General features: G+C 28.2%; 2 protein-coding genes across 2 annotated transcripts; both read left to right on the plus strand.

Annotated features, from left to right (window-relative positions):
- Positions 1 to 5,503: 5,503 nt before the first annotated feature.
- On the plus strand, positions 5,504 to 6,062 carry LOC108567612 (E3 ubiquitin-protein ligase RBBP6-like). Its single transcript, XM_017928191.1, has 3 exons — positions 5,504 to 5,624; positions 5,682 to 5,910; positions 5,969 to 6,062. The coding sequence occupies exons 1-3, from the start codon at positions 5,504 to 5,506 to the stop codon at positions 6,060 to 6,062; spliced, it is 444 nt and encodes a 147-aa protein (XP_017783680.1).
- A 4,432-nt stretch (positions 6,063 to 10,494) lies between these two features.
- On the plus strand, positions 10,495 to 11,272 carry LOC108567613 (E3 ubiquitin-protein ligase RBBP6-like). The gene is made up of 3 exons (XM_017928192.1): positions 10,495 to 10,642; positions 10,700 to 10,928; positions 10,987 to 11,272. Exons 1-3 carry the CDS (start codon positions 10,495 to 10,497, stop codon positions 11,270 to 11,272), a joined length of 663 nt encoding a protein of 220 aa, XP_017783681.1.
- The last annotated feature ends 1,805 nt before the right edge of the window (positions 11,273 to 13,077 follow it).

Genomic DNA, 13,077 nt, shown 5'->3' on the forward strand with positions numbered 1-13,077 from the left:
GTTTGTAACAAAGATTAAGATGAAAATTCTTCAATTATTGTTTTTAAAATATTATTATTAAAATATTAGTAATTAAAAAAAAATGAAGTTGCTTTATTTAACCTAATTGTTTAAAAACGCCTGATAAATATGCACGAACCCAATATAGTTGCCTAGAACAGCGGTCGCCGAACTTTCTGATCCATGAGGTAAGAAATGACTCAATAAAAATTTCGAAAAAAGCGTAGAATCTGGATGTAAATTGTAAATTTATTCAAATTGTTCTGCGGACCATTATTTTTATAATTTGATGTATTTCCATGTTTCCATGTGTCGCAATTATGATTATGTGGAAAATCATTTTTTTAAATTTACTATGGTTATATGATTTGAACTCAAAATACATACTTGTACATGCATACATATACTATGCATTTTAAATATTTACTTGTATATAAATGGATAATCGAAAAATTTCGAAAAAAGCGTAGAATCTGGATGTAAATTGTAAATTTATTCAAATTGTTCTGCGGACCATTATTTTTATAATTTGATGTATTTCCATGTTTCCATGTGTCGCAATTATGATTATGTGGAAAATCATTTTTTTAAATTTACTATGGTTATATGATTTGAACTCAAAATAATCGGATTTTGTTATACTTTTAATCATTTTCAATTATATTGATAGCAAGGCGAATAATATAGTAATAATATAGTAAAGTAAACATCCAGGATAAGCAATGGTGCGGAGTGTAAAGACTTCTCAACAAAATCTTTAAAAAAAATCTCGACTTCGATAAGGCATTTCCAAGAAGAACTAACAGAAGCACATACCAACAGGAAAACGACTTAAAAGAAGGACTACTTTATTCGCGGTGGTTTGAATAATAAGGATAATTTAGATTTTAGAATGGTTAGGGCACGATTTTTTTTATTTCATAAATTTAGAATATATTGGAAGAACACAAAAATGACACAACTGATGAATTGTAATTAAAAAAAGTACATTTTCTATAACTAATAAATAAATAGTATTAAGGTCAAATCAGATAAAGCTTATATTTTTTTCGTATATATTAACAGTATATAATTGTAATGAAAGGCAGTGATGCAAATTTAATTATATGTAATTTACAATGAGAATGTGGTAGTACTATGCATGTGTTCGTGTAGAAGATAAGATGGCTTCGCTGTCAAAGATCTTCTCCGCTGTCTTGTTGAATAATGCATATTGGAGTGTTTGCGCGATGCGGGAGGGCGTTGGTGGGTGAGAAGAACGGAGGGGCTTGGGAATTATTTTCGCTCCATCAACAATTCCACAAAGAGACAGACAGGCCATTTGTTCCCTGGCACGAGATCTCGAGATCTCGCCGAATTACACATGCAAGAGGATAGAAGGATATATAGATAGGCGACGGAGATGGTCTAGGTTGGATTGGTTGGTTGGAATCTTGCCATTGCTTCTACTGCTTCTCCGTCTGCTACTACTACTACCATCGTCGTCATCGCCGCCTCCACCGCCACTACTTCTACTTTAAAGGCTACAGCACAAGAGACCTCCGATGCTGAGCAGTTAAATCTTGCATGATGGAAATTTGCAATTCGCCAAGAGACCGAATCGAGGAGCGCCGCGACGTCTTTGAAATCCGGCGTCTCGCGAGGCGCTTCATTAACACCAAAGCATACAACTATATATATACACAAAGATGCACATACATACACATACAATCGAATTCTAGCTCTCTTCGTACGTTCGTGGCCTGTTTCCTTCTGGTCGTTGAATTTTCCCATCATCATAAATTATTAAAACCATTGAGTCCGCAATCTTTGATCTTCTATTTATGGTATACATCTATCTTAGAAATCGTTCCCACTTCACAAGTACATTGGTGGTGATGAAGCTCTTTGAAGTATTAATATACATATATTAAGCAGTCAGAGACTGCTTTAATCTTAATTTTACTGGAAGATGTAAACATCTGTGTAACGCTTATTACTTTGTAATATGTTTAGAAACATATTACGAGATGCTTCTCGATTTAATTGGCACGCTCCAATCCTATATGCAACATAATCATCACTATTCCTTGTTAGTACATCAAGCTACCAAAAGCTACAAAAGACTTGTACATGCATACATATACTATGCATTTTAAATATTTACTTGTATATAAATGGATAATCTTTCCCGATGGATAGTTACCTTTATGATAATTTGTTTTTTTTTTAATTTGTTGGTTGGCTCTATGAATCTGCTGCCATCCTTAACACTGCCATTGTCCATCGACTTGGCTGAACCTTATTCATTTGACTGTCCATCTATGATAAACGATGTTCCTATTACTGCAAGCACCGAGAGGGCTCACAAAGGGCCTGGCTTGACCAGGATTCGAACCGGCACCCAAATCGTGGGCAGGGCGACTTAACCATTCGGCTATTAGTTGCCCTATTTACTTATATATAACTTACATTTGTAATAAATGTAATTATTTACTAGTAAATCTACATTTATTTCTATTTCATATTTATTTAACTTAACCAATTTTTTTCTTGAATTTTATATTCACTGGTAATTACAACATTTTCGCTATTCTTATATTCCAGAAGACCTGCAATAAACTAAGATATAATCTATACATTTCGAAAGTATGTTGTTATGAAATGTAGGTTATGTAGGTTGTTCGGAAAGTCATTAAAAACTACATGTCTCGATACGATATTTGGATATTATAGATCATCTGCGATTGATTACTCAATTGCAATGAAAATGTTATATTTTTAAAATCGGAGTGGATTGTTTGCAATAATCATTTTCACTTACGAAGTTTTGCAAAAATTTCACATTAGAAAAAAATATTTCTAAATGCATTTTCAGAAAATTCTCACTCAGAGGGACGTTCTGGAAGTATGAAATTGTAAAACTATCCGAAAGATGGCAAAATTTTATCTTATAAATTAACCTAAAACTACGAAATTACTTTTTAAACAACCCAATAGAAAATAATTAAATTACTCTAAAATATAATTACATTAATTGCAATAGTTTTACAATGACAAAAATTACCAAATTAAAATACATATAGATAAACCCAATTCTGTACATCGTTTATTTAAATTAACTAAATAAATTAAATTTATTATATCTTGAAGGTAATTTTATAATTTGAATACGATATACAATTCTAGCCAGTTCCTTACATTAATTTATAAGTACATGTACATATTTTGGAAAAGGAATAATATTGGTAAGGATACGTTTGGAGCGAATTGTAACCGTTTCATATTCATAAGTAGCTCCCAGTGAAACAGTAGAGAAGACGTGATAAATTTATGATAATATAGTGAATACATTCGGAATACAAAAGTGCATCTGCAGCGATGGTCGGCACACCAAAATTCACGCTCCATGTAAAACGTCAAACGAATGCGCATCCGAATTTCAAATTCAAAGATTCGCCTTCGTCCATGAGTGAAACCACTTAATTCAACGAAGTCCTTCCATCTGCAAATTAACATTTATTTTCATACTTTACTCTTTTGTAGAGACGCCTTTACTATCGATTGTCCTTCCATCCAGTACTGGACAAAACAATGAAGCAGGTGACAAAACAGTATAAACAAATTTATTGCATTATTATAATAGAATCGGTTTAACAATCACTTTGTAATTTTATATTTCATTTTCTACTTGTTTTATGTTAATGACTTTATATTTATTGAGTCAACTCGTATTCAGTTGATTCCATATGTTATCAGTCATTTTCATTAGTATTAAATCGCTTTCTCATGCGTTTTATTAGTTTTAAACAAATTTAATTCCAATTATTTTAAGTCGAATTATATTGTTTACAATCTTATCCCGTCATTTCCAATCGGTTACAATCTTTTCCAGTTGTCTCCAATCATTTCCTTTCGTTTACAATCGTTTACAATCGTTTACAATCGTTTACAATCGTTTACAATCGTTTACAATCGTTTACAATCGTTTACAATCGTATTCAATAATTTCCAATCGTGTCCAATCATTTCGAATAGTTATAAATGTAGTCATAAAGAGCATCTACAACATATTAATTATTTATGAGTATGATGAATTTCTAGACAATAAGATCCATTGGTTCGTAATGTACATTCATTGGAAAAGAAGTATCTTAAGTAATTTTTTCAAGAAAAATGTATCGGCGTGTCTACAAGATCCAAGAACTGAAACTAGCAGACCATACTTAATCGCAACATATGTACTTTATAACAAACTGAAAATATTACTACTTTTTGAATAAATATTGCGTTTAACTAAAAAAGCAAATCTTTTTGGGGCACTCATTCATGTTGATGATAAATGAACACTTTTATTTGAGTTGATTTATTGAATTTTATTATAATAATTGATCTATATATCAATCGTTCGATACATTAGCATGAAAATTCATTTAAAAACCCAAAACCTATGAAAAGATTTGACTTTATAAAGAAGAAATAAACTACATTTATGTATAAATATATTAATTTGAGTACTAATTGTTTAGAATTTATTTCTTTTCAATTAAAACTTAGTTTTTGTTGAAAACTCAAAACATTGAATCATAATGAATCAGCACTGAAGCTGAACCAACATTAAATTTTGAAATTTGCATAAATTAATTTTAAATTGAACCTACAGTAGATAGTATTATATAAATATACCTTAGTTTAAAGTTAATTCAATTTATTTATAATCAATTGGAAACTTTGATATATCTATATGTGTATACACCATATACCTCTGTCTTTCTTTTCAATAAATCTATCTTCCCAGCATTTCAGGTAATTCGGCAATATCCTTATCAAGGTGCTTTTTAGATCGACAATTCTTGACTAAATTACTTGTAGTCCGTGTTATTCTCGGTCAATATCCTAATTTCATCATAATAATTACAGTTATTGTCTTTAAGTCTGAAACCACCAGCTCTAACCTAAACGAATAGCTTGGGTATAGTACTTTGAGCTAAAGCAACTTCTGCATAAACAGCTTATTTCATGAAAATTTCTTATCTACTTGTAAATATTTAACAAATTATATCATATGGAAGATGTAAAACAACAGGAACGAAGATGTACTCTAAACTTGTTTTTTATATTTTCGAAACAAAAATTCCCGGATTTTGGGATTCTGGGAACAGAATTTATAGGCACTACCCAATATTATCAGACAATACTATTCAAAACTAACCGTTTTTCACCGTAGAGAAAACCTTTATTATTTCATTTCACCCGTCCCATGTAAAATTTTCATTTTCGAGGTATTTTAAAGATATTTTATTTTCTGTATTCGCTTCGTTCTTCAGTTCGCACTTTGCTACCGAGGCAGCAACAACTAAAAAAATACTTTAAGGTAAAATTTAGTTAAGAAAGTTTGAAATACGTTTATTTAACGTAGTCTTAGTGAAAACTTGTTTAACATTTCACTTCTTTTTTCAGTTTTCTAAACAAACCAATCATGTCTATATTTTACAAAATGAGATGCCAATCCGTATTCCAGAGAATGAGTTTTAACGGCTCTGACATCTCAGTAGAAGAAGTAAAGAGCGAAATACTAAAGAAGAACCGTTTCGGTAAAAGCAACGATTTTGAACTTCAATTAATCAACGCCGATACGGGAAAAGGTAAGACGAAAATAACATATTACAATTTTGCATTTTTATTTTGAATATTGTTTTTAGTGTTTGGGGATGATAAAGCAATGATTTTGAAAAATACCAGTGTGTTGTATGCAAGGATACCGAGAGTTCTGAAGAAACGAACACCAAAAACTTGTAACAAAAACAAAGTTCCTCAAAACAAAACTGATTCAAATAAATACGTAAATCCAGATTTTTCTTTGTTGAAAAACGATGCAGAGAAGATTGATGCGATGATGCACCAAAGCACAGTAGATTACAATGCTGTGAAGTAAGTTACATTCAATATCAAACTGAATTTAGATTAACAGTATTTTTTTATCTTTTAGTTACCCAACTGAGGTAGTAAACAAAAAGATGCCTCAACATTACGTTTGCCTAAATGTCATATACCAGGACATTATATTGGAGATTGTCCTTTAGGTGAAAACAGAATGCCGATTAAAAGAAGTTCGGGGATTCCTAGAACGTTTATGGAACCCGTGACAGGTCCTGAAGTTGAAGGCGCTATGCTCATGGGCGATGGATCTTTCGCAAGAAGACGTAATGGTGCTCCAACCCGCACGGATCAAAATGTCCGTGCACAAAGAATTGCTGCAGTTAAACCATACTAAGATTAAATAATAATGAGTATGTATATATGTGAGTATTTGTGTTAGTAACTTGTTCTGTGACACAGTGTTTTACATCCAGTTTTGACTCTTTACCTTTCATTAGTTAGTAGTGTTTCTTTAATTAACTTTTATTCATTCTTTGTTCGACGTTAATTAATATTGATCGAATTTGTCGTTGTTGACCTTAGCTGGTATCTGAGCTCTTATGAATTCATAACAATCATTTATGGAAATCTATTATTAATCAAATAAGTTATTTCATATATTCTGAAGGCATTGTCGAGTTGTCGAGCAATGTTTGCTAATGATTGAAACAAATTATATATCGTATATCTTAGATTATCGTAATATAAATTGTGTGATTGATATTATTGGTAATGATTTATTCTCTGGCTGTTGCCCAGTAATCATATTATTCTCATCTATTTGTAAGAAGCATTGAAACAAATATTTTAAGACTTTTTATTATTTCGTTAATTGAATAATGTATTTAACATTATTGGAAATCATTTATTGTCCAGACATCATATTCACATTTATTGTATTATCAGCATCAATTTGTAATAATGATAGAAACTAATGAGAATTTATCTTTCTAATTTTGTTTAAGTTTTTTTTATTATATTGCAAGTTAAATTGTATGATTAATATTATTGGTAATGATTCATTATCCGGAGAGCATATTGAAATTTTTTATATTATTAGCATCAATTTATGATAATGATTGAAGCAATTGAGAACTTATTTTTCAAATTTTGTTTATGTTTAAGATTTTTATATTAAATCCTAAGTTAAATTGTGCGATTAATATTATTATTAATCATTTATTGTCCAGTCATCATATTGACATTTATTATATTATAAGCATCAATTTGTATTAATGATAGAAACAAATGAGAACTTATCTTTCTAATATTGTTTATGTTTAACATATTTTATTAATTTGTTAATTGAATTATGTGATTATTAATATTTGTAATGATTTATTATCCAGGCATAGAAAGAAATGAGAACTTATCTTTCAAATTTTGTTTAAGATTTTTATATTATATTGTAAGTTAAATTGTATGATTAATATTATTGGTAATGATTCATTGTCCAGAGATCATATTGATTTTTTTTATATTATTAGCATCAATTTATGATAATGATTGAACCAATTGAGAACTTATTTTTCAAATTTTGTTTATGTTTAAGATTTTTTTTATTAAATCGTATGTTAAATTGTGTGATTAATATTATTATTAATCATTTATTGTCCAGTCATCATATTGACATTTATTATATTATAAGCATAAATTTGTATTAATGATAGAAATAAATGAGAACTTATCTTTCTAATATTGTTTATGTTTAACATATTTTATTAATTTGTTAATTGAATTATGTGATTAATATTATTTGTAATGATTTATTATCCAGACATAGAAATAAATGAGAACTTATCTTTCAATTTTTTTTAAGATTTTTATATTATATTGTAAGTTAAATTGTATGATTAATATTATTTGTAATGATTTATTATCCAGACATAGAAACAAATGAGAACTTACCTTTCGAATTTTGTTTAAGATTTTTATATTATATTGTAAGTTAACTTGTATGATTAATGTAATTGGTAATGATTCATTATCCAGAGATCATATTGAAATTTTTTATATTATTAGCATCAATTTATGATAATGATTGAAGCAATTGAGAACTTATTTATCAAATTTTGTTTATGTTTAAGATTTTTTTTATTAAATCGTAGGTTAAATTGTGTGATTAATATTTTTATTAATAATTTATTGTCCAGTCATCATATTGACATTTATCATATTATAAGCATCAATTTGTATTAATAATAGAAACAAATGAGAACTTATCTTTCTAATATTGTTTATTTTTAACATATTTTCTTAATTTGTTAATTGAGTTATGTGATTAATATTATTTGTAATGATTTATTATCCAAACATAGAAATAAATGAGAACTTATTTTTCGAATTTTGTTTTTCTATTATATCTCAAATTAAATGTGTGTGATTAATATTATTGGATATTGTTTGATTGCCCAGACATATATAATCTGTAGCAGTGGCCAAGTAATCTATTTGTAAGAATAATTGAAATAAATATTTTTAATTTTACTTGCGTTTAATTTATCTAATAAACATTCTATTCTACTATACAAAAAATAATAATTATTATTTCATTTTCCTCTGTTAATAAGTTTATCTCTCTTAATAATAAAAATTTAATAAAATTATTTTAAAGATTTATATGGATTTTCTTATTAAATAAATCTTCTTTCAGAACATAAAAATAAACATTAAAATATATGTAATTGGAACTGGTGGAAATTGGTTAATCCCACCACCCAATAATCAAGAATGATTTTGCAGCTGACTCGGTAGGGTCAAAATTGTATTCTTCTTGAGTAAAAGAAAACATTAAATTATTTTAATTCTCAAATTTTTTTGATTTTAAATAAACTAATACACTATTGTTATGCACTTTTGATATATGTGTTACAGTAAAAGTATAAAATTGATAAATGCACACATTACATTTAACGTAACACATGTATATACACTTACCAGCATGATTGGTAAATGTTAGTATAAATCTGAGATCAGCATCATATATCTACTTACCGATAAATATATACATTTTCCAACGTATATAAGTAAAAGTCCTCCAGTAGTTAGAAATTCCTTTGTTATAATTTTCCTTACTGATATTTAAAAATTAGGCAAATCATCAATACAGAACATTCTTTGCATACTTAAAATTGATTTCTTTTAAATATTGCTTTTATTTATTATATTTTGTACCCATTTGATAATATTGTTTATTTCCATCGACAGCCAATATTACACATATAGTAAATTTCTGTGATCTATTTTATCTATCTACATCTGGTATCGATCAGTATTTTAATGGTATCAGAAAGTAATTTTAGATTTTTTTTTGCATTTTAATTGGTTGATTTTACAATTTTTTATTAACGATATGCACCTGCCAGCCGCCTGCCCTTAACATAAACCTGTACAACGTCATGAGGTAAATGTATACGTTTCCCGGAAAATGGTGGGTAAATCTAATTTTAACTTACTTTTACTATCCAAGCTCTGATCATTAATGAATTTTTGCAAGTACCTGAATAAGTTGACAAAATCAAGTAACATGTCCATTCTAATTTAAATAAATTGTTTCAGGTAGCCAGGACTTAAGTCTGGAATTGTTACGATTTTCCGTTAATTTTTTTGGAACGATTTATATAACCAAGTCTTACATAATATTTGTGTATAGTTTTGATACTTTTATTAAATTTTATTTTCCGTCAATGTATTGATTTCATAGTGGAGATTGATTTTCTTCAAGTCTGAAAAAAAACAGCTCTAAATTAATCGAATCACTTGGGTACAGATCTAAAAGTATTCAATTCCATGATTAAAATAAACAAAATATGAGAATGTAAAAATGTACATAATACAATAAAACAGATGACCAAATCTAAAAAACTTTCCTATCTATTAGTAAATCTTTATTAGCAAATGCAATTTAAACTCCAAACTCATTGAAAAAAATAAAACCCAATAAAATATTATCAAGTCGAAAGAAGCTGAAACTATCAGGAAAGCAAAAGGAATTAAGGCGTAACCTGAATGCGTTTTTTCGATTTCTGGCACAAAAATTCCCGGAATTTTAGAATACCTCTTGGAAAAGACTTTGGAAACAGCATTCATGTATTGGCACCTACCAATAATCTGTAGTATTCCACACAAAACATTTTACTACTAACGGGAAGGTAAGGCGCCAGATTGCTGCATTTTGCCTTGTTCATTAGAAATGCATATATTTTTCGCCGTAGAGAAAACCTTTTTTTTGTAAAAGTTTATTGTTTAATTTCACCCGTCCCATCCAATATCTTCGTTTTAGGGGTATTTTCATGAGAATTTATTTTCTGTGCAATAAAACAATATAGTTGCAAAATCACTACTTAAAGGTTCGCTTCGATGTTTTTTCTTCAGTTCGTACTTTGCTATCGAAGCATCAACAACAAAATTTGTTTAAGGTAAATAACTTTTAAATATTTTTTAAAGTATACTTAGTTGAGGCACTTTCAAACACTTGTTTAAAGTATATTTAGTTAAGAAAATTTCAAACATTTATGTATAGTTTATATATTTTAAAAGTAACGTTTAACATTTTTCAGTTATCCAAAGAAACCAATCATGTCCATTTTTTACAAAATGAGATGCCAATCCGTGTTCCAGAGAATGAGTTTTAACGGCTCTGACATCTCAGTAGAAGAAGTAAAAAGCGAAATACTAAAGAAGAACCGATTTGGTAAAAGCAACGATTTTGAACTTCAATTAATCAACGCCGATACGGGAAAAGGTAAGACGAAAATAACATATTACAATTTTGCATTTTTATTTTGAATATTGTTTTTAGTGTTTGGGGATGATAAAGCAATGATTTTGAAAAATACCAGTGTGTTGTATGCAAGGATACCGAGAGTTCTGAAGAAACGAACACCAAAAACTTGTAACAAAAACAAAGTTCCTCAAAACAAAACTGATTCAAATAAATACGTAAATCCAGATTTTTCTTTGTTGAAAAACGATGCAGAGAAGATTGATGCGATGATGCACCAAAGCACAGTAGATTACAATGCTGTGAAGTAAGTTACATTCAATATCAAACTGAATTTAGATTAACAGTATTTTTTTATCTTTTAGTTACCCAACTGAGGTAGTAAACAAAAAGATGCCTCAACATTACGTTTGCCGTAAATGTCATATACCAGGACATTATATTGGAGATTGTCCTTTAGGTGAAAACAGAATGCCGATTAAAAGAAGTTCGGGGATTCCTAGAACGTTTATGGAACCCGTGACAGGTCCTGAAGTTGAAGGCGCTATGCTCATGGGCGATGGATCTTTCGCAAGAAGACGTAATGGTGCTCCAACCCGCACGGATCAAAATGTCCGTGCACAAAGAATTGCTGCAGTTAAACCATACTAAGATTAAATAATAATGGGTATGTATATATGTGAGTAGTTGTGTTAGTAACTTGTTCTTTGACAAAGTGTTTTACATCCAGTTTTGACTCTTTACCTTTCATTAGTTAGTAGTGTTTTTTTAATTAACTTTTATTCATTCTTAGTTCGACGTTGGTATCTTAGTTCTCATGATTTCATAACAATCATTTATGGAAATCTATTTTTAACTAAATAAGTTGTTGCATGTATTCTGAAGTAATTGTCGAGTTATTATAATACATTTCTGCTAATGATTGAAACAAATCAGAAGTTTTTTCAATTAAAGATTATCGTAATTTAAATTGTGTGATTCATATTATTGGTAATTATTTATTGCCCAGTAATCATATTATTCTCATCTATTTGTAAGAAGCATTTAAACAAATATTTAAACTTTTTATTATTTCGTTAGTTAAATTATGAGATTAATATTATTGGTTATGATTTATTGTCAAGACATTATATTGACATATATTATATTATCAGCATCAATTTGTAATAATGATAGAATCTAATGAGAACTTATCTTTCTAATTGTGTTTAAGATTTTTTTATTATATCGTAAGTTAAATTGTGTGTTTAATATTATTGGTAAAAATTCATTATCCAGCGATCATATTGATTTTTTTTATGTTATTAGCATGAATTTGTGATAATGATAGAAGCAATTGAGAACTTATCTTTCTAATTTTGTTTATGTTTAAGATTTTTCTATTAAATCGTAGGTTAAATTGTGTGATTAATAGTATTGGTAATGAATGATTTATTATCAGCATCAATTTGTATCAATGATAGAAACAAATTAGAAGTTATCTTTCTAATTTTGTTTAAGTTTAACACTTTTTATTAATTCCTTAGTTGAATTATGTAATTAATATTATTGGTAGTGATTTATTGTCCAACCATCATATTCGCCTTTATTATTATCAACATCAATTTGTATTAATAATGGAAAGAAATGACAACTTATCTTTCAAATTTTATTTTTTTATTATATCGTAAGTTAAATTGTGTGATTAATTTTATTGAAAATTGTGTGATTGCCCAGACATATATATTCTGTAGCAGTGACCAAGTAATCTATTTGTAATAATAATTGAATCAAATATTTCTAATTTTACTTACGTTTAAGTTTTTTAATAAATATTATATTCTACTATACAAAAAATAATTATTATTATTTAATTTTCCTACCATAATAAGTTTATGTCTCTTCATAACGAAAATATAATAGGTAAGTTTTAGAATTGCTTAAATTTATTTTAAAATATTCACTTTATATTGACTTCACTAATATTTTGATTTTTACTCGAAGTAACTATAATTGCTTCATAAATTATCCATGTAAAAATCATACTATTTAAGAATGTAACAATGTCTATTTAAGTATTTAACTTATTTATAAATACATTATAAAAATAACAGAATATTTTAATTTATCGGAGTTACTCGTATTTTTATCTCTGTTAATTTAAAATTGATAGTTTTTTTCTGTCGTAATAATTTTATTTACAAACTGTTCATCAATGTGAATATTGAGAAAATCTCGTCGCGGTTGACATTAAATGGATAAGCTTTTCCGTTGGTTACCATTATGATATGTTTTAACATAAATAATTAATTAAATCTATATACTAGTGATTTGCAACGGTTTAGCCTGTTTGTGGTTTCACTGTTATCGAGTAGGCCAATAGCAAAAACATTAGTGTGTGACTTCAGTCTATCTTGGTATCTACTACTAAATGTTGGTATTATATCCTCGTGTTGTTATTCTTGTCCAACCTCGGA

This window comes from Nicrophorus vespilloides, unplaced genomic scaffold, assembly GCF_001412225.1.
Source record: "Nicrophorus vespilloides isolate i.1.1-1 unplaced genomic scaffold, Nicve_v1.0, whole genome shotgun sequence".
In the NCBI taxonomy this organism is placed as follows: domain Eukaryota; kingdom Metazoa; phylum Arthropoda; class Insecta; order Coleoptera; family Silphidae; genus Nicrophorus; species Nicrophorus vespilloides.